Raw genomic sequence first — 25,631 nt, forward strand, 5'->3', positions numbered from 1 at the left:
CCTACTGGAACTGCACCCTTCCTCCCCCATCCCCTAGCACACCTACTGGAACTGCACTTTTCCTCCCCCCATCCCCTAGCACACCTACTGGAACTGCACTTTTCCTCCCCTCATCCTCTAGCATGACATAGGCGTGTGTACCCTTATTTTCATATGTTCAAGTGTGAATGGTTCGACATGTTGACATAAGCTCAACATAACGACATGAAAATAACGACAAAGAGAAAAAAAACATGTTTTTTTTTATGTCATTATGTCCATGTCGTTACGCCGGCCTTAAAAGAGTGCGCGCCACCTATGTTGTTGTGTCGTTATGTCATCATGTCGTTATGCCGGCCTTAAAAGAGTGCGCGCGCCTATGTTGTTGTGTCGTTATGTCATTATGTCCATGTCGTTATGTCGGCCTTAAAAGAGTGCGCGCGTCTATGTTGTTATGTCGGCCTTAAAAGAGTGCGCGCGCCCATGTCGTTATGCCGTTATGTCACTAGTGTACACTAGGCATTACAGAGCGTCCCTTTATCAATTTAACACGTCCTGGAAAACCTTAAAAAAAAACGGCTTTTTAATACTTTTCTAGACGTGACTAAAAATACTGCTAAAATACTCGAGGCCAGCTTTAATGCTGAGTGCTTTAGTTATGATAATGCATTTAACAAACAACACACAGAAAACGTACAAAATATGTATTTTTCATCGATAGCAATACAAATTGTAATACAAAAGCTCTATTTCCGGACAAAAAGTCCGCCATACAAAAGTATATATATATATATTCTGACTATTGAAATACCATATGCGCGTACAAGATGCTGTCAGCAAATATACATCTTATAGAAGAAGCACTACATAAAAAAGCGCAAAGCAGCGTCGCACATATCGCGGCTTGTGGCACACGGACACACCTGTCCCAGGTATGACGGATGTGTCTGAAAATTTGGAACCGGGGCTCCCACTGTATTTATGCGCCCTCAGTCTATCCATAGTCCAGCGGACACAGTAGAACTTTGAACATTACAAACATTGCCATACCCCATTTCGAATTTTGAAGTCCGCAAAGAAACACTAATATTGCGTTTTGGGGTAATGCAAGCTCAAGGAAATATAGTTCAATCTTTCTGGTGTTCATTTTTAAAACATGGCCAATATGTGAGCTAAATACATTACTGTAAAACAAAACTATATATAATTTCTGTTTTCCTATAATTCTACAAATAACCAGATATTTCTTGACTTTTTTCTCACTATTGATGTTTTCTACACCATTTTTTTCGCTTGAATTGTCACGTGATATAGTACGGTGTGATTGCTGCACTACGTTGCCGTCAATCATTTATGGGTTGCCTGTGGTAGCAAGCAGGTGTCCCTCTTGATCAAGCATGTTCTAGAAAAAAGGTACAAAACATCGTATGAAACGTCACAGCATCAAGGCATACAGTCAATTCTTTATTACAGCACGCTACCGTGGCCACCTTGACAGTTTTAGAGAAAATAGCCAATGAAAAATAAGTGAAACATACTATCTGATTGATAGGGAGCCTTACAACCAATCAAAGGCTATGGAAAAAGAAAAGAACACGACTAAAATCTACTAGCTTCGAAGTTAGCGTCAATCAAATCTATGATTCTCATCCTGATTGGCTTACTTTATCGCGCGCGCGTTGCGCTGTGAGCGCACACAGCACAGGCTGCCCGCCCTCGTTAGTGAAGGCACTGGGAACGAGGTTGTGTGGACTTGAGCTCAAATATGTCAAAGGACATCCGAATTCAGGTAAGTATGTATGAGTTATATCTTTTCACTCCTGGGATAAACTTAGCTGTATCCATTAGTGTTGTGTGTTGTTTCTTTCCTAGAAGCTCAAATTTACGAGTTTAGACAGGGGCTCATAAGTAGGGGCAATCATCTGTATTATATAAATGTCACAGCGTTTCCTAGGATCAGGCTATTTTTAGACGCGCGCGCACAAACGGGCCAATCAGCTTCTTTGACGTTGGTCGCGCGCGCGAGTGACGTGAGGCTGCACGCGCAAATTGCTGTTACGAAGAATATATTTTTATCTATCATCCGTCGGTTTTGTTTGTTTACCAAAAGAATTGCAAGCTAGAATTCAATGTCATAGGTAGGGTTGGATTCATATTAAAGAAGAGAGCAACAAAAAAAAGTACCGAAGAGGGAACATAGCTTTTTGTCTGAGACTACGCGTGCAGTTGAGCTCAGCCAAAACGTCAACACAAAGGTTGAATCTGATTGGCTCATCCGCGCGTCTCAAAATAGCCTGATCCTAGGAAACTCCGTGACACCTATATAGTACCAGAACATGATGAAGTTGATTGCCCCTAGTTATGAGCCCCTGGTTTAGAGCGATATTAGTTTGTCGTTTATTTCTGTGTCATCAATAGGTGACTGCAAGCTGCGCGCTCAGGCTTTTGGCGGCAAAATAACAGCAACCAAAAGCAACTTATTCAGCGCTTACGAATAATAATATAAGGGGTGGACCATTAGAAATTTGGGGAGGGGGTGGCAATTAAAAAAAAACGTGCATGGCCGATTCCTAAAAAAAAAAAAAAAAAAAAAAAAAAAAAAAACTTGCAGAACTCCAAGCACTAAAAAAAACCCTTTCTGTTAAAAAAAATCCCACACATTCCGGGACCACGAAAAAAAAAAATTACCACCCCCCCTCCCCAAATTTCTAATGGTGCACCCCGAATAATAAATAACAATTATATAGCTTATACATCGCAGTTCTGAACGCTTAACAATTCAAAAGAATATTTAAGTTAAATAAATAAATAAATAAATAAATAAATAAATAAATAAATAAATAAATAAATAAATAAATAAATAATAAATAAATAAATAAATAAATAAATAAATAATTTTTGTACATTTATTAAATGTCATATACCATTTTAAAAAGACGTATTTTTAGCTGAGTATTATAACAATCAACATTTGAACAAGAACGAATTCTAAAGGGCAGCTTGCCCCACAGTCGGGGGCGGCCACTGAGAACGCACATTGGCCATAGGTAGGAAGGCTCTACAAGCCGTAAATGGTCCTTTGATGACCGTAATGTCTTGAAGACAGAATTTTAGGATGTCTTGGAGATAAGAAGGACCAGAACCATTTAATGTTTTGTAAGTTACCAGGTCGATTTTGAAGATAATTCTCTCTTCGACGGGAATCCAAAGAAGATCTTCGGTGATATGGACGTGTTTCTTGAGGCGCGCTATAATTCGAGTTGCAGCATTTTGAACTGACTGCCGCTATATCTATGTCCCGTTTTTTTGTGCGCCAAAAAGAAGAAGTTACAAGACTGCGGAATAAAATTTATGTGGTACTCTTACTTATGTATTTTCTTATTTTAGTGATGTTTCGTATATAATAGAAGGCACCTTTAACAATAGTATTGACGTGTACGAAATAAGCCAGAATGATTTCTACAGAAAGAGTTTTGTTTCATTTTTTTTTTTTCGTTTTCTGGTGCGCGTGGCACAGTCATTTTCTGTGATTATTTTGGCTTGAATTGCCTCCCAGAAAGGTAACGTGTCTAATAGCGCAAGTCCTCTAATACTTAGAAGCCGGTCACATTCATCTAAAAGTGGTTTACATGATGGCTGTATAACGAATAAAAAATTACATGCCAAAATTGGAAAGGGGTTTCTAAAAGTTAGATAAGAGCAAGGTGTTAAAAATGTCCGTTTAATATTTTACCACTAAGACGTTATTGAGATTTTATTGAGTATTTTGCAATTTAGCCTTGGCTTGGTTGCTATTGCAATGAGCTTTAAATAAACGATCATCATTATAAATATTATTATTAAAATTTTGTTGTTATCAATTATCATTACAATTCTTCTGCGAACCGATCAAAAGTTCTGGTATAACAATATCATCTCTTTTCTCCTTTTCCACCATCCATTGAAACGGGCTAGAAAAAAAACCCCGTGCCAATGAATAATTGAAAACTTTCAGTTTGGACTGTTAGACAATTTACACACCTAATGGGTAACAAGTTTTCTTGATGAGCAATCAAGTACGCCTTTTTTTATACACCGAGAATCCATGTGGCGTAGCCCGCGGTGGTTCATGGGTAGCGTATAAAAGGCTGAATCCTTGTATCTGAAAGCCATGTGAATGTTCACAAGAACATGAACAGGAATTTACGCTTATTTGCTTGATACCTATGAAGCAAATGCGGGTTATACAGATTGCGGGATACACAGATTCTCGGAGTGCAACCTAATTTGAAATAAGTGTATACGGCAGTTTCCTACTCTAGCTATCTCTTTTCTCGTACTCGCTTAATATCCTTTCTTCAAAATGCGCACAGCTCCAAATAAAAAAGTTGAAGTGCTCATGTATAAGGGCCTGGAGGATCTTGGGTGAAGGTCGGTAAAGCAGTCACCTACTTGCTTTGTTTTAAATTGAGTGTCGTGTCGCTTGAGAAATCAAAATTAAAATACAGCACAGTAGAAGCAAAAGCAGGGGCGTAGCCAGGGGGGTGGCCTAGGGGGCCTGCCCCCCCTTTTAGAAGCCAAAAATAAAGCAAATGTATGAGGCATTATCTAAAATACAGAAGAAAATGCCTTGAAAGTCCCTTTTGGGCCCCCTTCCTGTTAAAAATTCTGGCTACGCCGCTGAAAAGAGACTAAGATTAAAAGCGAGCTTTCGAGCAAGTCTGTTAGAGCACTTTTGGAAAGTAACTCGAACAACAGTTTCGCGAGCATTAAGAGTCTTTTGCTACCCTAACAGCTACGGAGAAGTTATCAAATTTACTTAAATCAAACCATGGGAAACGGCATTCGTGGTAGGCCGTGTACGAATCCTAAAACCTCAAACACAATAATAGGCCAAAATGACTAAAGTTTAATTAGTACGAAAATTAAAGAAAGGGGAAGTGAGCTGAGTAGCCAATGAGAGTTCAGCAATTCCCGCAGACGGTCTATCAAACAGGGATCCAACAGGTATAGATGAAATCCAAAGCAAGGGAGGAAGGGGTCCCTTAAACATCCGTCACCTTGGTACCAAAAGGCGCGTGTTCTTTATCGGGGGGTGGGAGGGGGTGGTACCCAAAGGCACGTGCTATTTATTTGGGGGGAGGGGTCGCAGGCACAGTTTTGCATTAAATGACGCTGTGTGCAAAAACCACAACGTAGTTGATTTTTTTCCTTAGTAATTCTTCATCTTTTCAGATTCCATAATGACTCGACTGCACGTGACAATATCAAACCCACAATGCCCTATTGGGGAATTGTGAATATGGGCACCTCGAGAAAGCACTTTCACCTGGTCACCGATTGGTTGCCCGAATAAAATCTAGGATACCTAAGAAAGCGCCGGTTTACAGGGTATGGGGTACGTGAATACTGCCTAGACCAAACAACCAGCATCCGACATTTAAGTTGTAGTTAAGCCACGTTGTATCAGTGCGCAGTCGAGATGACTATCAGTATCCTTCCCAGTTGACCACAAAGCCTTGTGCAAACTGCGGTCGCTATTTTTAGCGCAGTTCTGCTCGGTTGACCACAAGACCAAAATAAGGCCGACGAAACGCTTTTCAACATCATGCAACAAGTTATGCAAACAGTAAAACATTGATGAGCTCGGCGACGCTACAATGCTGGCACAGTGTGGATGGGGCTCAGAGTTGGCACAGTGTGGATGGGGCTCAATGCTGGCACAGTGTGGATGGGGCTCAATGCTGGCACAGTGTGGATGGGGCTCAATGCTGGCACAGTGTGGATGGAACTTCAATCAAGTGATAGAAAAGCAACTTTGTTTCTTCTGAACACCACAATTGGTCGTGGTTTTATTTGATGTTAAAATAAATTTAATACAAAATTACTTTGGATTTATTATACAGTATTACTCCAGTATATGTTTTTACACATTATACAGCTTTTAATAATATTTCCTAGCTTTTATACAATTATCTTGTGATACACAAATTGTGCACATTATTTATGTTTACTCTTTTAGCTTAATTACCTTAAAATTACTCATTTTTAAAAGAGCAGGTTACACGGGACAAGCCTCGTGCTATTTTTTTAGGGGGGGGGGTGGGGTGGGTGAGGAGAGCTTTGTAACTAAGGATGTGTTGAATTTCCCCCCATGTAACACAGCTCGTTATTGGCGTTACATTTACTGAGTATTGATTACTTTTGAGATCGATATTGCGTGGCGAATGGAGGAATCAGCAACTGGTGGTTCTGGGGCTTACCGTCAGCGAGTCTAGCTCTTTAGAGAAGGCTCCTATAGCAGAGGGCGTCTTGGCTGTAACCTGTACGAAAACAAGGGCTTCGGTAGCGTAGGCAGTCTTCTTTGTATTAAAAACATGCCTTGTGGCGGGCAAGGGAGGGGGGGTGCGCCTTGTGGCGGGCAAGGGAGGGGGGGTGCGCCTTGTGGCGGGCAAGGGGGGGGTGCACCTTGTGGCGGGCAAGGGAGGGGGGGTGCGCCTTGTGGCGGGCAAGGGAGGGGGGGGGTGCGCCTTGTGGCGGGCAAGGGAGGGGGGTGCGCCTTGTGGCGGGCAAGGGGGGGTGCGCCTTGTGGCGGGCAAGGGGGGGGTGCGCTTTGTGGCGGGCAAGGGGGTGGTGCGCCTTGTGGCGGGCAAGGGAGGGGGGGTGCGCCTTGTGGCGGGCAAGGGAGGGGGGGGTGCGCCTTGTGGCGGGCAAGGGAGGGGGGGGTGCGCCTTGTGGCGGGCAAGGGAGGGGGGGGGTGCGCCTTGTGGCGGGCAAGGGGGGGGGTGCGCCTTGTGGCGGGCAAGGGGGGTGGGGGGTACGCTCTAGCTTCGTACCTAGACTTCGTTCATTTGCATGTATTTTAACGAAGGTTAATCATACAATGATTTCTTTTGAAATTTACTTGGTTTGCTTCCTGAGTGAGCTTCCTAGATTGATTAAGTGTTTGGGATTTGCACGAGATAATTCAGGGGATAGAGCAATTCGGGAATGACTCCGTATTATCCGAGTGCGACTTAAACTATTCGGGAAATGACTCGGTATTATCCGAGTGCGAATTAAACTATTCGGGCAATGACTCGGTATTATCCGAGTGCGAATTAAACTATTCGGGAAATGACTCGGTATTATCCGAGTGCGACTTAAACTATTCGGGAAATGACTTGGTATTATCCGAGTGCGAATTAAACTATTCGGGAAATGACTCGGTATTATCCGAGTGCGAATGAAACTATTCGGGAAATGACTCGGTATTATCCGAGTGCGAATTAAACTATTCGGGAAATGAATCGGTATTATCCGAGCGCGACATGGGAGTACCCGGTGACCACTCGAAACAATTCATATGTGACTCGGAGCTTTTAAGGATTGACAAGTAGTTAACTTAGGGTCTTATAAGAATCGAAAATTTGAAAGTTTTGAAGTTCTTCGGAAGATATTCGGAACATTTCGGTAGTAGCTTACCTCGTCGTCGCTGTCATGATTCCTCCGGTTGAACTCGTCCTCGGGTCTCCTTCGTGCGCGTTGCGTGACGGCCGGGCGAAGCTGGGTCGGGATATCTAAGTCCATGGGACATACGTAGTTATCCATGTCCGAGTCTTTGCTTTTCTTTCGTAGGGCTCCGAGAGATTTGCTTTTTTTCATAACCTTCAGAGCAAGTTAGAAATGACAATAAAACTCAAAATACAAACCCGCGCACCAGATAATCAGGAACAAAAAAAGACTTTCCTCTGCCTGTCAACACAAGAGAGCTTTATCGTGAGCGCAGTAACGGCAGAAAAAAAATGGAAAATTGAAAAAAGCTAGATGTGGAATGAATTCTGTCCGTACTTTTCAGCCACTAAACTAAAACAAACGGGCTCAGCTCAGCTGGTCAGCTTTTTGGGTCAGGATAATTTTGGGTGTACAAAAAGTTGGATCTTTTTACAAGGGACTGTGAATCCCTTGTCTTCTCGGGGGAAAGGAAATAACTGCTGGGTGTAGTTTTGGGGCACCAGTGTTACAGTATAACAGTGCGTAAACATTTGCTCACAGTTATGTTTGTTTTAGACTCTAGAGTCAGCCAACTTGTGTGACGAACTTTTTTAAGCCGCAAAAAGCAATGCAAATGGACATATTTCATTCGCGAACTAAATCCAAAGTTGATCCACTGGAAAAACTGAGATTTAATCCATCCTTCAATATTGGCAATAATTAAGCATTCTATTGCTAAAGCATAAAACAGTATACGCAAAAAAGATATTTTATATTCAAATAGACCAAAATAACAGTGCCACGCAAGACTGAGAAGACAGTTCTCTGAAACGCATTTGATCAAATCTCGCGATGTTAATTATCAGCGCTATATCATTACAAAAGATAAATGCTCTACCTTGTGCTTTACCCCCGGCATAAGGGGTGTGAATCCGGGGTCAGCGGCGGCCTCGTCCTTAGTGCGTGAGCAGGCGGTCCCAACCAGCGACTGGAAGTGTGACGCCAGGTGTCGGCGCAGGAGAGTTTTTGTGCTTGGAATGGATAGTAACGCCGCTAGCGTCTCTGGCGTGAACCGGGGCTCCAGAATCTAAAAATACGACTGAATTGATTGTCATGCTTTACATGGGGGGAGGGGTGAAGTAAATGGAGCACAATTTTCAGAGCGAAAAATATATATATATATTGCAAGTGTAGAAAAAGGTGGTTTTTGTAAGAATGAAAAAAAAAAATATCATGCATGCCCTACCTCCTCTTGAAACAACTCATGTCCTGTTTCTACACACATTGCTTCAATGATCATTGTTTAATTATTTTAAGGAAATTCCCCCTTACCATTAAGGCTCCGTGTACTCCACTTCCTCGAAGGTTAGGTGCGTATTCTGCCAGGTCCACAAGCCGTAACCACTCCATCACGCGGCCATTCGTCCACAGCAGCACGTCCGCGCCCTGTTGCCATGACTACCATAGAAAAAAATACTAGCCTTTATGTCAGAAAAAACCTTAAATAAAGTATACCTATAATCCTTACCTCGTCAATAGGGTATCTTTTCAAGCAGTTCGGGTGGAAGTTGTAAAACCTAGGGAGAAATTAAAAGGAAAACAACACATTTTTCAGTAGAATCTCGGTGTTATTTGAGCAGAGGCAGATAATCTACGTAATTGACTTTACGTTTCGTACCTGAGGCATTGTATTGCACGCTGAATGCTGACGTGGTGCAGGGCGTTGGTCACTTTCAGGTGCTGCAAGTCATCCTAAATACAAAGCAACCAATCAGAATTAATATGTCCTACAAAACAACCAATCAGAATTAATATGTCCTACAAAACAATCAATCAGAATCAATATGTCCTACAAAACAATCAATCAGAATTAATTTGTCCTACAAAACAATCAATTAGAATTAATATGTCCTACAAAACAATCAATTAGAATTAATATGTCCTACAAAACAACCAATCAGAATTAATATGTCCTACAAAACAATCAATTAGAATTAATATGTCCTACAAAACAATCAATTAGAATTAATATGTCCTACAAAACAACCAATCAGAATTAATATGTCCTACAAAACAATCAATTAGAATTAATATGTCCTACAAAACAACCAATCAGAATTAATATGTCCTACAAAACAACCAATCAGAATTAATATGTCCTACAAAACAATCAATTAGAATTAATATTTCCTACAAAACAACCAATCAGAATTAATATGTCCTACAAAACAACCAATCAGAATTGATATGTCGACGAACTTCTGTTCTTTTAAAGGCCATTAGGCAGGCTCCGTCTAATGTTCTTTTCCAATTCGCCATCCAGCACAGGTCCAAAGAGCTGTCTTTTAACTGATGGCACATTTCTAAATGAACTTCAATCTATATTTTTTTGAAAAAAAAAACCTATAACAGGCATATAAGAGACTCCTGAGGTGTAGGACGAGGAAGGGAGTAGGGGTAACTAGCCGCAAAAAGGAATACATTTTTCCCTTTCACTTCTTTTAAAGCAACATATATATTTTTTACTTTATCGATTCGTGCTCATCCTTCACCTAGAAATATAAAACAAGAACCGCTTAGGAACCTTTATCAAGATCTAAATTCTCACCAGTGTTAGGTGGTTCAACATTCTCCCATCCACGCATGCGTCGCTAAAGGCGTCCTTGTAATGAGGTAAACCGATGTCTTCAAGCCAACCTGTCAAACCGGAATAGCAGGTTTGGAAAACTTAAAAATGTTTCAATGTCATACCATTAATACAGGATCATTGTCAGTTATGTAAAAAAACGTTTTTGACACTTGCAAAACAAGCTCACGAGGCTAGCAGATAGACGAGAACTTTGGTGCCTTTCAAGTAATGCGTGAAGCTATGAGTTTCGCGCCAATCAAGTATATGATCCTCACATGCTTATTTACTAAACGTTGTTAATTTTGTATTGGTAGCTACGGTAGCGCGCGTCGCATAGCTAAACTTTGTATTTGTGGCACGGTAGCTCGTCGCATGGTTAACTTTGTATTGGTAGCCACGGTAGCGCGCGTCGCATGGTTCACTTTGTATTGGTTGTCACGGTAGCGCGCGTCGCATGGCTAACTTTGTTTTGGTGGCCACGGTAGCGCGCGTCGCATGGCTAACTTTGTATTGGTAGCCACGGTAGCGCGCTTCGCATGGCTAACTTTGTATTGGTAGCCACGGTAGCGCGCGTCGCATGGCTAACTTTGTATTGGTAGCCACGGTAGCGCGCGTCGCATGGCTAACTTTGTTTTGGTGGCCACGGTAGCGCGCGTCGAACTAATGAGATGTGAACGCGTTGTCTTACCCAGAACCCAGTGATTGCTGAGGCGGCCCATGACATCAGGACTGTCTGAGGTGAAGGCCTGGGAAGAGATGGAGATGGAAAATGACATTGTACCGTAACAAATCCATAAACCGTTTTTTATTATGACTATATTTTGATATCACACCACCCTAATCGCGCTCCAGAAATCAGTCCTATTTCTGCGCGAGCGTCGTCAAAGCCTTGCTCAAAGATATACAGGCTCTGGAAACACGTTGGCCCACCTGTAATGCAAGCTGTAGCTTTTTCCGGTGCAGTGGGTGACGTATGCCTAGCTGTCGATCAAGCTCCACCCCTGAAGCCCTCAGCAGGTCTTCTCCGCATTTGATGTTACGTTGGCAACCGTCGGTATAGCAACCGAGGCCAAGGTCATCTAACCAATTCATTATCATTTGAGGCGGCCATCGCGCGAATGGCAACTCCAGTGTATCCCTTTAGATGAATAAAAACAAGATTAAAGCCAAGAGCTCAACAACAATTCAACAACAATTTTTATTCACACTTCCTTTGTTTTACACATATTCTTTATATTTTTGCATAATTTATTTTTTCCTATTTTTATAACAGACTAACGGACTTTTTTAAAATCTATTCAAAAACACTCGGCAAGAAGAGGCCGCGTTAAGCAAAGCATTCAGTAAACCATGGTAGTATGAGAAGTGATAGTTTGCTTAAAGAACTACGAGAAGAACCCTTTTCCATGATTCCTCGCGTGAGTATATGCTAAGTGCCAGGAATCTAGGCAGACTTACCCGTACTCTTCCTGGTCAGGGTTGGGTCTGCGGAACCTGTCCAGGTCAATCGGTCCTGAGTCGTCATGCTCATGTGGATAAGTGCTTAGCGACTTGGTTCGTCTTAACCTGAAGAACAGCACAGTTTGCCAAAGTTATAGCACCTTTTATACTAACGCTAACACAGGGTTCACCTCTACGGTTTGAAGAAACTCGAATGTACAGTAAAAGTTTTCTGCTTTTTTAACAACTGGTGAGAGTACCATTTGAAAAGAAACCACGGAAAAATATCACTAAGCATCCCCCTGTTTTTCCATTGTTAGGAATTTCAGAAACTGTATCAAAAGGCAAGAATAAATAAAACAATATAAAATTACTCAAAGCGTTTAAGAAATGTGTTTATGTTGGGTATTCGGAATTCTCGCCTTGCGCATTCCCTAGAGGTTCACTCATGCCTATATATTTAGCTAATTACATTTGTCTTTCACTTGACCTTACCAGTTTGCATAACGCGTCGTTGTTTCCGGGGTTGTTTTTTCCCCAGTCTTCTGCTAGTTGATACATGAACATGTTTGTATATTTGTATAAAAAAACTTGTAATATGGTCTCCAAAAACTGGTACGCGTCACTCCTCACACCTTGTGTGTTGTTTATGTAGAATATACAATATAAACATTTTCTGTGCGAAGGATCGCAGAGACCAAACAAAAAACTGCCTCAGTTGCAAGGGAGGCAGTTTTCAAATATGGGAACAGCTGAGCCGTCGTGAATACGCACTCTAAATAGGTAACCATTTACCCCAAAATGGTGTCTCTAAAGCATTCCTTTGCCCATTGGTTGGCTAATGAAGTTGCTGCCAATTCAGGGCCGTAGCAGGGGGTGGGGCTCTGGCTCTGGCACCAGAAGGGGCGTGGCTGTCCCCCCAAAGATTTTCTAACGGTTTCTGTATAGTCTTACGTGGCCTGCTACGGCTCTGCAATTAGATAGCTTCCTTCTTGCACTCTTACTACTTATTTCCCAGAAATGCTGAGGTAGAGCACGTCACACTTAAAGAGGGGGATTTTAGATTTTCATGGGGTGAATAGAAATGAGATCACCAATATTGTTCATTTTTCATTGATAATTTGACGTGATAAACGATGTTCTACATCTATGCAAAATCTTTAATAAATAGCATGACGCTTTTTTATCAACGTTTTCAGTCTCTGATTTTCTATGTGATATTGAGCTATTAGCTCTTTTATCTCTATATTTTCTTGAATAACAACCCTATACTTTTTACTATACTATTTTTGTTGTTTTTGTTAACTTTGATCTTCATCTTCGTCTTGAATGCAAACATATTCACAGGATTTCTAAGAGTATATTTCAAAGAATGTATCTAGGATTCTTTCGCGTCTGTTAATAACAGTTCGTTTCAGTTCTATGCAAATCCCCGACCTAAATGTCTGTCTGTCTTCCTTCTCTTTAAGAACTTGCGTACATATCTCCTCAGATTTTTGTTCCTTAAAAAGTAGATAACAGGGTTTAAGGTTGGACTTAAGAAGTACATATTTACGGCCGAATAAAAGAGGATATCCTTTGCTTGTTGGACAGCAAAACTGTCAACCTCAAAAAAGGAAAAGCTAAATTGTTAACAAGAGTCATGAGACACGTAATGAGAAAAACAAGCATGCATATTCTGGCGGTCCTGAGTCCACGATGTTCTTTTTTGTAAGAACAGTGACCAGCTGTTCCATCGAGGATTCTTTGTGCATGTTTCCGAGAAACTTTCCTGAGTCCACGATGTTCTTTTTTGTAAGTATTGTGACCAGCTGTTTCATCGAGGATTCTTCTTGCATGTTTCCGAGAAACGTTCCTGAGCCCACGATATTCTTTTTTGTAAGAACCGTGACCAGCTGTTTCATCGATGATTCTTTGTGCCTGTTCCCGAGAAACTTTCCTGAGCCCACGATGTTCTTTTTTGTAAGAAGCGTGACCAGCTGTTTCATCGAGGATTCTTTGTGCATGTTTCCGAGAAACTTTCCTGAGCCCACGATGTTCTTTTTTGTAAGAACCGTGACCAGCTGTTTCATTGAGGATTCTTATTGCGTGTTTCCGAGAAACCACAAGAACAAATAATATTAAAGCTACAAGAAGAAAAACTGGCCATGCCATTAGGAAAAAAGACAAAAAGAACAACATTTCATACCCAACTGACTTGGATAGCGACATTAATTTTCAAGCTGGTGACAATAGTTGGGTGTTTCAGAGAATGGAAAACTGAAATGTACCGCTCTAGTGTTACCAAGCAGATATTGGACAGACTTGCCGTTATTGGAACTCGGCCAATATCTTGAAATAACACTCTCTCTGCGAAACGGCAATTTATTTCAGCGCGAAGTAACAGCCTTAGAATCACAGACATGCTTTAACTCTGGGCGATGAGCGACACAAGGAACTCGCTTGCTGAGCGGTTAGCCAGAGGGTAGTTAGATGAGACGTTGCTCGAATAAAACTACAGTAAAATAACGATTCCGTTTGGTCACCATCGAAAAAATATCCATTATCAGACTTAAGACAAAAATTATCAATCGTACTGCGGTCACCAGAGACGCTCTTTCGATGATAACAGGGTTTAAGGTTGGACTTAAGAAGTACATATTTACGGCCGAATAAAAGAGGATATCCTTTGCTTGTTGGACAGCAAAACTGTCAACCTCAAAAAAGGAAAAGCTAAATTGTTAACAAGAGTCATGAGACACGTAATGAGAAAAACAAGCATGCATATTCTGGCGGTCCTGAGTCCACGATGTTCTTTTTTGTAAGAACAGTGACCAGCTGTTCCATCGAGGATTCTTTGTGCATGTTTCCGAGAAACTTTCCTGAGTCCACGATGTTCTTTTTTGTAAGTATTGTGACCAGCTGTTTCATCGAGGATTCTTCTTGCATGTTTCCGAGAAACGTTCCTGAGCCCACGATATTCTTTTTTGTAAGAACCGTGACCAGCTGTTTCATCGATGATTCTTTGTGCCTGTTCCCGAGAAACTTTCCTGAGCCCACGATGTTCTTTTTTGTAAGAAGCGTGACCAGCTGTTTCATCGAGGATTCTTTGTGCATGTTTCCGAGAAACTTTCCTGAGCCCACGATGTTCTTTTTTGTAAGAACCGTGACCAGCTGTTTCATTGAGGATTCTTATTGCGTGTTTCCGAGAAACCACAAGAACAAATAATATTAAAGCTACAAGAAGAAAAACTGGCCATGCCATTAGGAAAAAAGACAAAAAGAACAACATTTCATACCCAACTGACTTGGATAGCGACATTAATTTTCAAGCTGGTGACAATAGTTGGGTGTTTCAGAGAATGGAAAACTGAAATGTACCGCTCTAGTGTTACCAAGCAGATATTGGACAGACTTGCCGTTATTGGAACTCGGCCAATATCTTGAAATAACACTCTCTCTGCGAAACGGCAATTTATTTCAGCGCGAAGTAACAGCCTTAGAATCACAGACATGCTTTAACTCTGGGCGATGAGCGACACAAGGAACTCGCTTGCTGAGCGGTTAGCCAGAGGGTAGTTAGATGAGACGTTGCTCGAATAAAACTACAGTAAAATAACGATTCCGTTTGGTCACCATCGAAAAAATATCCATTATCAGACTTAAGACAAAAATTATCAATCGTACTGCGGTCACCAGAGACGCTCTTTCGATGATAACAGGGTTTAAGGTTGGACTTAAGAAGTACATATTTACGGCCGAATAAAAGAGGATATCCTTTGCTTGTTGGACAGCAAAACTGTCAACCTCAAAAAAGGAAAAGCTAAATTGTTAACAAGAGTCATGAGACACGTAATGAGAAAAACAAGCATGCATATTCTGGCGGTCCTGAGTCCACGATGTTCTTTTTTGTAAGAACAGTGACCAGCTGTTCCATCGAGGATTCTTTGTGCATGTTTCCGAGAAACTTTCCTGAGTCCACGATGTTCTTTTTTGTAAGAACCGTGACCAGCTGTTTCATCGATGATTCTTTGTGCCTGTTCCCGAGAAACTTTCCTGAGCCCACGATGTTCTTTTTTGTAAGAAGCGTGACCAGCTGTTTCATCGAGGATTCTTTGTGCATGTTTCCGAGAAACTTTCCTGAGCCCACGATGTTCTTTTTTGTAAGAACCGTGACCAGCTGTTTCATTGAGGATTCTTATTGCGTGTTTCCGAGAAACCACAAGAACAAATAATATTAAAGCTACAAGAAGAAAAACTGGCCATGCCATTAGGAAAAAAGACAAAAAGAACAACATTTCATACCCAACTGACTGGGATAGCGACATTAATTCTCAAGCTGGTGACAATAGTTGGGTGTTTCAGAGAATGGAAAACTGAAATGTACCGCTCTAGTGTTACCAAGCAGATATTGGACAGACTTGCCGTTATTGGAACTCGGCCAATATCTTGAAATAACACTCTCTCTGCGAAACGGCAATTTATTTCAGCGCGAAGTAACAGCCTTAGAATCACAGACATGCTTTAACTCTGGGCGATGAACGACACAAGGAACTCGCTTGCTGAGCGGTTAGCCAGAGGGTAGTTAGATGAGACGTTGCTCGAATAAAACTACAGTAAAATGACGATTCCGTTTGGTCACCATCGAAAAAATACCCATTATCAGACTTAAGACAAAAATTATCAATCGTACTGGGGTCACCAGAGACGCTCTTTCGATAAGTAGCTTTTCTTCAGCCACGTAGCCTACCTGTAGGCTTTAGATGCTGTTTTCGGCAAGAAAAACCCTCGAAAAGTTATTTTCGCCTCGTCCTCCCAACCCTTCCCCCGCGCATCTCATCTTTTGTCACTCGAATCCAAGATGGCGGCCACGAGCTACGATTTCGAGGGTTTTTCTTGCCGAAAGCAGCATCTAAAGCCTACAGGTAGGCTAGTAGGCTACCAGCCACGTAACAACTTGAAGAGTTTCCCATCGTGGAATTGATGGGTACTGCCGTCATCTCTAATTTTCGACTGTCCCACTGTCTGAACCCTTTCAGCTAGATGAGGAAGAAGGTCCCCTCAGTGCTACTTGGTTTACAACAGATGCAGTAATTATGAGTGTGGGCGCAAAAATAATTATTTTCTTAAAGCTTTCGTTGACTTTTCGCCCACTTTTCTACTACGTGCTTGATACAACCAGCATCGTAACAAAAGAAAGGACATTGCTATGAGAGAAAGTACATTATTGCAAAAGGGCAGTTAATACCATAATGTTCTTTGTTGGCAACTGTAATCAAATTTATAACGCTAGTGGATGGACAGGAGGCAACAAAACGACGTCCATATTAAATTAGGAAAAAGCCTTTCCGCAAAGTTAATGTAGCGAGGGAATTAAATGCGCCGATCAAAGTATGCAACTCGAGGGTGCCGTTTAGTCAATGAGCTTCTCTAATAAACTTCTGGAAATACAGGTAGATATTTCTGTACTTCTTTTAATTTAGTAAAGGACATTTCTATAACTATAGGCTGGAGTTGGGATTTCAGTCAAACGCGGTTTTTTTTTCTCTCCTTGACTTGATTTTGCCACTCAAACAAAACAGAAAAGCAAATCAGCCTTCCAGGTGCGTCATAGAAAAACCAAATTTTATTTAGATTTGTTTTCTTTTCTTGATAATTTACGCGGGGGGCAGACAAAACAACCACACGCGAAGCGCGGAGGAAGGTTTATTATGATTCTGTTACTAAAAAAAATATTGTATGGTGCGTAACCAATAACGGAGTTTCGCTCTACCATTTCAGCTCTCTTGAGTATACAAATCCTGGGGATGTGTGCCGCTTATGTGCTTATAAGGTCACCTCACTCGCCGTCGTGCTAACGCTCTCCCATAATAAGGTAAAGTATATCAAATCAAGTCAAGTGGCTGCATTTTAGAGACTGGCTTCAAGGAGACCCCCCCCCCCCAAAAAAAAAAAGCTCAAGTTATGGTTACTGAAAAATTTATGCTGCGATACAATACAAAGTTTGCGCGTTTTAAACTGTATATTATGACTTAGGAATTTAAAGTTTAAAGAGGGTAGCAACTTTGAATAGATGTACCACTGTTCTTGACTTACTTTCCAAAAGCCTTTCCTATTCTCTTTCCGATGGTTTTCTTTTCATGCTTGTGTTCATCTGATAAATCTGTTGGTTGTGCTATAGGAGCAGGCTAGAGAGACAAGAAAAAAAACATAATGAATAATAATTTGTTTTAGTTAAGCGATTTTTCAAATGTATATCTAAGCGCTTCAGGGCAACCTCGGATTGTTCTACACGGTTTAAATTCCTGATTGCGAATTCTCACTGTCACTAAAGATGGTACACCGATCCTGCCTCCCCAGCGGTTCTAAATAAAACAAACCAAAGGCATAACGTGATATACCTGGTTCTGAGGTAGACTTCCATTTTTTCCTTCTGCCGAGCGCTCAACTGCATCTAAAAATAATTACATAATACATGATAAACATAATTATCAGTCTCTATAATGTCATCATCACCATCTTCATCATAATCGAAATAAGAACACAATAATCGAGGGGCGCTGTCATGGCCTACATATCGAAGGTCGTTGATTGTTTACCTAGTAAAGTGTTGCAGGAAGGCTGACTTAGACAGAACGAAAAATAAAGTCTTGTTACTTACACACGTTTGGTTCACCAAAGCTCATGAAAAAGAAAGTCTTGTTACTTACAGACATTCGGTCCACTGGAGCTCTTGATAAAAAAAGTCTTGTTACTTACACACATTCGGTTCACTGGAGCTCTTGATAAAGAAAGTCTTGTTACTTACAGACATTCGGTTCACTGGAGCTCTTGATAAAGAAAGTCTTGTTACTTACAAACATTCGGTTCACTGGAGCTCTTGATAAAGAAAGTCTTGTTACTTACACACATTAGGTTCACTGGAGCTCTTGATAAAGAAAGTCTTGTTACTTACACACATTCGGTTCACTGGAGCTCTTGATAAAGAAAGTCTTGTTACTTACAGACATTCGGTTCACTGGAGCTCTTGATAAAGAAAGTCTTGTTACTTACAGACATTCGGTCCACTGGAGCTCTTGATAAAGAAAGTCTTGTTACTTACAGACATTCGGTTCACTGGAGCTCTTGATAAAGAAAGTCTTGTTACTTACAGACATTCGGTCCACTGGAGCTCTTGATAAAGAAAGTCTTGTTACTTACACACATTAGGTTCACTAAAGCTCTTGATAAAGAAAGTCTTGTTACTTACAGACATTCGGTTCACTGGAGCTCTTGATAAAGAAAGTCTTGTTACTTACAGACATTCGGTTCACTGGAGCTCTTGATAAAGAAAGTCTTGTTACTTACACACATTAGGTTCACTGGAGCTCTTGATAAAGAAAGTCTTGTTACTTACACACATTCGGTTCACTGGAGCTCTTGATAAAGAAAGTCTTGTTACTTACAGACATTCGGTTCACTGGAGCTCTTGATAAAGAAAGTCTTGTTACTTACAGACATTCGGTCCACTGGAGCTCTTGATAAAGAAAGTCTTGTTACTTACACACATTAGGTTCACTAAAGCTCTTGATAAAGAAAGTCTTGTTACTTACAGACATTCGGTTCACTGGAGCTCTTGATAAAGAAAGTCTTGTTACTTACAGACATTCGGTTCACTGGAGCTCTTGATAAAGAAAGTCTTGTTACTTACAGACATTCGGTTCACTGGAGCTCTTGATAAAGAAAGTCTTGTTACTTACAGACATTCGGTTCACTGGAGCTCTTGATAAAGAAAGTCTTGTTACTTACACACATTCGGTTCACTAAAGCTCTTGATAAAGAAAGTCTTGTTACTTACACACATTAGGTTCACTGGAGCTTTTGGGACCACGCAGCTTGCGTAGTCCTCTGCCGAATGAGCTTCTGATCCCCGTCTTTTTGGGCTTAGCTTGCTGATTGTAGTTATTGTCACGCTGTAGGGCGTGCAGACTCGGTGTTACGGGGTTATGCACTGCATGAAGATACGACTCTGAAATGAGAATCTTAAAACTTATTTACGCTTTTTATTTTAAAGTGTCTCGGTGTATAATATGCGAGTGCTAGCTGTCTCCTCTCTCAATCTATATACTCCTTTAGGGGTGGAAACAGGACGGTGGATTGGGTGGATATCCACTTTTTGAGTAAAAAAACAAACGTTTGTTTGAAGAAAATAAATGTCTGAGGGACGGTCGCAGAGTGTTAAATCAGACATGTATACCTGAACATTCACTCACAACACCCCATGACTGGGCAACTAGTCTTTCTATGCCTCTCGCCTCCCCCACACCCTCTCCCCCCTGCGTGATTGTTAATCCCAGTGAGAAGAGTGATACTGACCAGCGTGGAGCTGATGTGGGGTTGCGGAGTTTGTTGGGCTCTCATTGGTCATCACTGATGGTGAAGGTGAGAAGATCCCATCTGAGCTGTTGATACTTCCGGTATCTGGTAAGTAGGGATCAGGTGTGGACTGGCTGGCTTCTGACCCCACCCGTTGGTGAGCTCGAACTACCATATCCTCTACCTGATAAGGATCAAATACCTTAACTCTTATACTATAGCAAAAATAACACTATGAAATGTTCTCTCTCATACCTAAAAACATGTAGTATAGGCATGACCCCTATATGACTATAAAGGTAATAATAGAGCTTTTTATACCCTTCTAAATTTTCCTAAGGCTTGTTGAAGATCGTTTATCTTCTTATCTTTGTCCTCCACAACAGCATTTAGTGTTTCTACTTCGATTGTTAACTTGTTGACTTCAGAGGCTGCAAACAATTTAAGGTAAAGGTTACGTTTTTACACGAAAGTAGATGTACAGTTTAAAAGCAGTAAGCATTTACATCAGCGTAAGCAAAATGTCGACAGCAACAAGCATTAAATACAACAAACACTCTAGTAAAACAAACTATCTAATTAGTTGAGAAAATAATTTCGTTAGCCTAAAAACTCGATAATTGATGACACAGCTTCAACATGCCTACAAAATTATAGAAGAAATTTACTAAAATCATTTTTTCATCATAAAATAAATATATTTTTTGCCTGTGTCTGTCCTCTAACACAGCAGTAATTTAACATGCAGCTGATATGTTTCTTATTTTATAAATCATTGTGACACCATCTGTCTTGTTATTAGAAATCAGATAGACACAAAACTCAAATCTGTCAGATACCTTTCTCTCTTAGCTGTGATTTCAGACCATGACCAGCACCTGAAGAAAAAAAGGAATTGCCAAGATCAGTTAATCTGCCATATCAGCTCTCCAGATCTCACATTTCAAGCCAGCATTAAACCTGAATTAGATAATATTCTGGATCTATATCACTGTGTACACCTTAGGGGCTGGTTGCACAAAGCTTGGATAAGTCGCTACCAGGTAGTCGCTGCCGGATAAGATGCTGCCGGATAGTCGCTACCCAACAAAATCCCTATCCAGCAGATAGTTATCTGAACCAAATCACGCCACTATTATAAGTTTTATTCGCTGGATAAGGATTTCAATTGTGGATAAGACATATCCAGGCATTGTGCAACCGGCCGCAGAGTGTCTAGATAAATTCTCATAAATCTATCCCTAGCCTGAAAGTTCCCCAACAGTAACACGGGGGAATCTTCTCAGAGCCATAGCCAATCTCCCAATCCTCCCCCCCTTAAGGGGGTCAAGATACAGAGAAAAGAAAAAGGAAAAAAAAGAGTTTGTACCTTGGAATTGGCACTATAGGACCCCCAATGCCTAGAGCAGAGCTGTAGCTGGCATTGAATTTTATTTTTTTGGTGGGGGGGTGGGGAGGGGGGGACCAGCTATACCCCTAGTGGTTCTTTTACTAATAACTGTACCTCCGGTGCCCCACATCCGGTTATGGCTGTGTAGAGGGGAAGGGGGTTACAGGCCTTATCTGGAATCACCCAGTTAAGGTCTTGGTAAAGGTAAATTTGACACCACTGTTTGTTTTTGTGCTTTTTCCAAAACCTGTATCAAAAATTTTTTTTCCATAAATCGCATTCTAAGATGGCTAAAATGGACCTTTGCTGTTTCCCGTGACCTGTTGACCGTGAATTCACGCCAAATCTTTTACTTTTCCAGCGTATTATTTTGAGGTGAGAACTCGAGCTTGTCGGGCATAACCTCGCCTTCAAATCTTCGGGATCTGATAGATAATTATGCCATGTCATTAAGTGTGTGAGGAATTTGCGATTTCCGACTGAAGATCGCTTTAATAGCACTTTTCGTGTCCAAATTTCACCAGAAATGAGAGTTCCAACATTGATTCGTGATATTTTGTTGACAGTGTCAAATAACAAAAAGTCCTCACACACTTTGGTAGATCATCTATTTGTCATTGAGATGCAATTACGTGCAAATGCATGTGCAATTACATGAAGGTGCATTACGCTCTAGAGTAAACTCTGTTTTTTTTAGTTTGAGGCCTCAAAACTTAAACACAGAATTAGCTATTGCAAAAATAAAACTTGCAAGAGATCATTCAATGTTTTCCTCACACACTTTGGTAGATCATCTATCTGTCATTGAGATGCAATTATGCGTAAGTGCATGCACAATAACGCGAAGTTGCAATCACCCTAGAGTAAACTCTGTACTTTTGAGTTTTATCTTTTTTGATATATAGTTTGTACATGTAGTGAAAATTGTGGTGCAACAATATTTTTTTTCACAGACCTTAATGGCCAAGTGAACCATGAAACAAATTTTTGGAGGACACTTTTTTCAACTGGGTGTGTATTGCATCCATCTTCCGCTAGATTGAGGGATAGCCCCTTTAAACCCCTTTCCATAGGCCAAGTCTACACCTTAGCTTAATTTACCAATACTCACTGTCTCCCATGGCTTTTTGTAATGTTTCTTGCTCGTCTAGAAGAGATTCTATATGGTCCTTCAATGCCTCTATTTCTGATTCTTTTTCTGCAAGCTTTTCTTTATAAGCATGAGATGTCTGTAATAATATCAGGAAATTGGATTTGGCTGTCCACATCAATGATTTTTCATTCACAATATTTCACAATTTAAAACTTTCTCAATCCACCAAAATGACTTTATTTAACATTTATGCTTTATGGCCTTAGTGCCAGCAAAATACCGATGTTGGCTCTGTTCTCTAAGGGCTTTTATTGAAGGGAAAAAAACAATAGCAAGGTGTAGAGGAGACAGTGACAATACTCTATACCAGGGCTTATAAGTAGGGGCAATCACCTGTATTATATAAGTGTCACAGCGTTTCCGAGGATAAGGCTATTTTTAGATGCGTGTGCACGAATGGGCCAATCAATAACGTTGGCGTTGGTCGTGCGTGCGAGTCCAGCCAAAACGTCAACACAAAGGTCCAATCTGATTGGCTCATCCGCGTGTCTTAAAATAGCCTGATCCTAGGAAACGCTGTGACACCAATATAATACCAGAATGTGGGGAAGTTGATTGCCCCTACTTATGAGACCCCTGTCTATATCTAATAAAATACAATATGCCCAATGCCTGGCATGCTAGGCAATAGAGCTTACCAAGTTATCTCCATTTTCCGTGTTCCTACTAGAATTATTCATAGGGATTCTCAGAGTTTCTATCTCAGACAGCAGATTTTGTTTTTCTTTAGCACTTTGTGACACTCTAAGCTTTTCCTAAAAATAACAGAAGAGAAATAAAAATGATAACATTCTATTTTCAATATGTTAGAATAGGCATAAACTCATTTATCTCACCCTTGCTTTTTCAAAATTTTCAAAAAAACACAATGGAGGATATTAGTGAATCAAGGGTATTTTCGACTATCAAAGCATAAGGTATAATTTTACTTTCACAGTAACTTTGTGGAAAAAGGACCTCAAGCGTTTATTATCTACGAAGCCATTTAAGTGTTCCAAACTCAAAATCAACTAAGTAATTTCAATGTAAGCATAAACTCTAAGCCAATAAAATGCTCAGTGCATGATAATATGCAAAACAAAATAAACACTTTTATCATGGGAATTGATGAAGCCTAAAGCTACTATAGCTGAATAACAACAAATAGAAAATAAAAACAACAACAAAAAAAAGCATGTTTAAAGAATCAAATAATTTCTTGACTTCAAAAACGCGCAGAGGCGAGATAAAAATTTAAATTAATCCAACACTCCGTGTACCACTTTATATGTCAATGCATCCAGATATACCTCATTTTCAATTATACATATCTAAGAAATACCCAAGCCTCAGCAAATAAGGTTGTATTGGGGTCACTTTCAAATCACAATAATGAAGGCGATTTTTGATGGCAAATGTAAATAACTGTCTTATCCTCTGACAGAAACAAGTACGTGTATTCAATTAAAATTAAATCGTCAAATAAAAGAACAGCCGAATGGAGGAAAGTTTGCTCACACTGATTCAGAGCCGAATCCCTCTAATGGGTAAAATACAGTAATAAGTAACAATTATATTTGACAAATTAACAATTTTGACACTATTTCACAACACAAGTATTGTTAAGCAATAGTCTTCCTATGAGAAAACATGTTGTGTCGAATAAGATTTTTAGTCACGAATATGTGAGAATTGAAATGTTTGCAAAAACCTCGGGGTTGAATTGTGTGCACCAATAAATGGAATTCCCTCGACATATGAGATTGGAAGACCACATTTTGACTGTAGTGTTTTTTATACCGGAAGCAAAAGGCCGAGCACAGCAAAGTACAACCATTATAATCAATGAATGTACTTACTTTTTCGAGCTGTTGCTCTAAATCTTCTGCTCTAATCTTCTGCTCCTCTAAAGTGAACTCCAAATCCCTCATTTTTTCTCCTTGGGCTTCTACTTGGTCTGTGAGCACGCTAACTTGCAAAATAAGCGAATCTTTTTCATCTTCAAGGCGATCGATTTGAGCACGACTACTTTCACCGTTTGGCAAATTCTGGCTCTCGGGTTTTTGATTCTGGATTCATAAAATATTTATCATTAATCTCATTTAACCTCTTACTCTTGAACTCATCTTAATGTTTTAAAAACCCACCCGTAATGCCTCCAGCCAACTTGCTAGAAAATCCGATGTTCTGTCCGAAATATGAACAGTGGCGCGCTCCGATGGGGGTAGCCCACTCAAAAGGTCCCGTAACTCTTCTGTTAAACTTTCAATGCGGCCATTGGGAGCGGAACTATCCATCTGAAACTTGTAAGCTTCCATAATTAACTGGTCGTCTGATATAAGGTCGTCCATTTTTTCTAGGGCTTCAGCTAACATTGTAGCCGCATCATCAGCAACGATCGCCATTTTGTTGTTTACTACTCTATGGTGGTCAGCGGTCAAAATTGGCCTCACTATCGGGTATGGAATGTTTGGAATGTACGGTCATGGGGGTTTTTTGGGCGAAAAGTTTGGTCTACAAGTACTATATATTTTGTTAAATCACATCTGGAAACGACATAAGGGCAAACGCCCGGTGCGCCAGGGATAGTTTGCGTGTTTGAAGGATGTTGGGCTGTAATAAAACTCTCCTGGAGACAACAGAGGCCTAGGAGATGGCTAAAGACAATGAAACATTGTAAACGAGACAAAAAAAGGAAATGGCAAAGGAATTATGTTTCAAAAAGGCTGGAATAAAGCAACAGCAACGATATTAACATCAAATAAAGAAGTAGGATTTCCTTACCGAAGGGAAATTACAAGAAATCAGTGGGGAAAACCCGGTTTCTTTGGCGGTCCTCACTCTCGGTGTTTAGTCGTTGTTGTCATGTTGAATCATTATAAATCGAACTATTCATTTCTTGATTTTTTTTTTTTTGGACTTTATTCATAGATGAAGAGAACAGCAACTCCTTAATTAAGCCCGGCGCACAGTACGGTGAGCAAAATTTCACTTCACGCGTGCCCTTTGCTCACCTCGCGAGACCCTAAACTCAGTGTGTGGACATCGGTCGAACGAAATTACGTCTCGCGAGCAACTGAGGCAATATTTCTCTCCTGCTTGAACTGTGAGTTTCTGGCCTCGTGAGGCAGTGAGCAAAGTGCACACGTGAAATTTTGCTTACCGTGTGCGCCGGGCTTTAAACCCAAACCATCGTAAACTCGATAACTCCCGATGTGATTCTGGGCCCGGTTCCTAGAAAGCAGGTTAGCGCGTATCCACGGATACGCATGGTT

At 40.7% G+C, this 25,631-nt stretch overlaps 1 protein-coding gene and 1 long non-coding RNA gene across 3 annotated transcripts; both read right to left on the reverse strand.

Annotated features, from left to right (window-relative positions):
* Positions 1 to 668: 668 nt before the first annotated feature.
* Positions 669 to 24,794, reverse strand: LOC5521938 (liprin-beta-1). 2 transcript variants are annotated; one of them, XM_032367242.2, is made up of 21 exons: positions 24,504 to 24,794; positions 24,216 to 24,425; positions 23,016 to 23,132; positions 22,336 to 22,453; positions 20,674 to 20,712; positions 20,156 to 20,265; positions 19,835 to 20,018; positions 19,317 to 19,487; positions 17,881 to 17,933; positions 17,576 to 17,667; positions 11,519 to 11,626; positions 10,991 to 11,198; positions 10,749 to 10,806; positions 10,040 to 10,128; positions 9,110 to 9,183; positions 8,960 to 9,008; positions 8,764 to 8,889; positions 8,330 to 8,518; positions 7,423 to 7,605; positions 6,222 to 6,281; positions 669 to 1,381 (listed from the first exon to the last, which is right to left on the reverse strand). In XM_032367242.2, exons 1-21 carry the CDS (start codon positions 24,759 to 24,761, stop codon positions 1,331 to 1,333), a joined length of 2,547 nt encoding a protein of 848 aa, XP_032223133.1. In that variant the 5' UTR covers positions 24,762 to 24,794; the 3' UTR covers positions 669 to 1,330. The 2 variants fall into 2 exon arrangements, with proteins under 2 accessions (XP_032223133.1, XP_032223134.1); XM_032367243.2 differs by lacking the exon at positions 6,222 to 6,281.
* LOC125573043 lies at positions 11,744 to 17,569 on the reverse strand. The gene is made up of 2 exons (XR_007313931.1): positions 16,422 to 17,569; positions 11,744 to 16,229 (listed from the first exon to the last, which is right to left on the reverse strand). It is a non-coding gene; the product is annotated as an uncharacterized LOC125573043 (long non-coding RNA).
* Positions 24,795 to 25,631: the final 837 nt, after the last annotated feature.

The sequence above is a fragment of the Nematostella vectensis genome, chromosome 10, assembly GCF_932526225.1.
Source record: "Nematostella vectensis chromosome 10, jaNemVect1.1, whole genome shotgun sequence".
Lineage (NCBI taxonomy): Eukaryota > Metazoa > Cnidaria > Anthozoa > Actiniaria > Edwardsiidae > Nematostella > Nematostella vectensis.

Bases quoted from the DNA above. Each gene is read 5' to 3' on its own strand.
- LOC5521938 (XM_032367242.2), bottom strand. From the start codon at position 24,761: ATGGCGATCGTTGCTGATGATGCGGCTACAATGTTAGCTGAAGCCCTA. The intron at 23,133-24,215 runs GTAAGTACATTC...TGTTATTTTTAG, and splicing joins TAGAGCAACAGCTCGAAAAA to GAAAAGCTTAGAGTGTCACA. The intron at 8,519-8,763 runs GTAAGGGGGAAT...TCGTATTTTTAG, and splicing joins GAGTACACGGAGCCTTAATG to ATTCTGGAGCCCCGGTTCAC.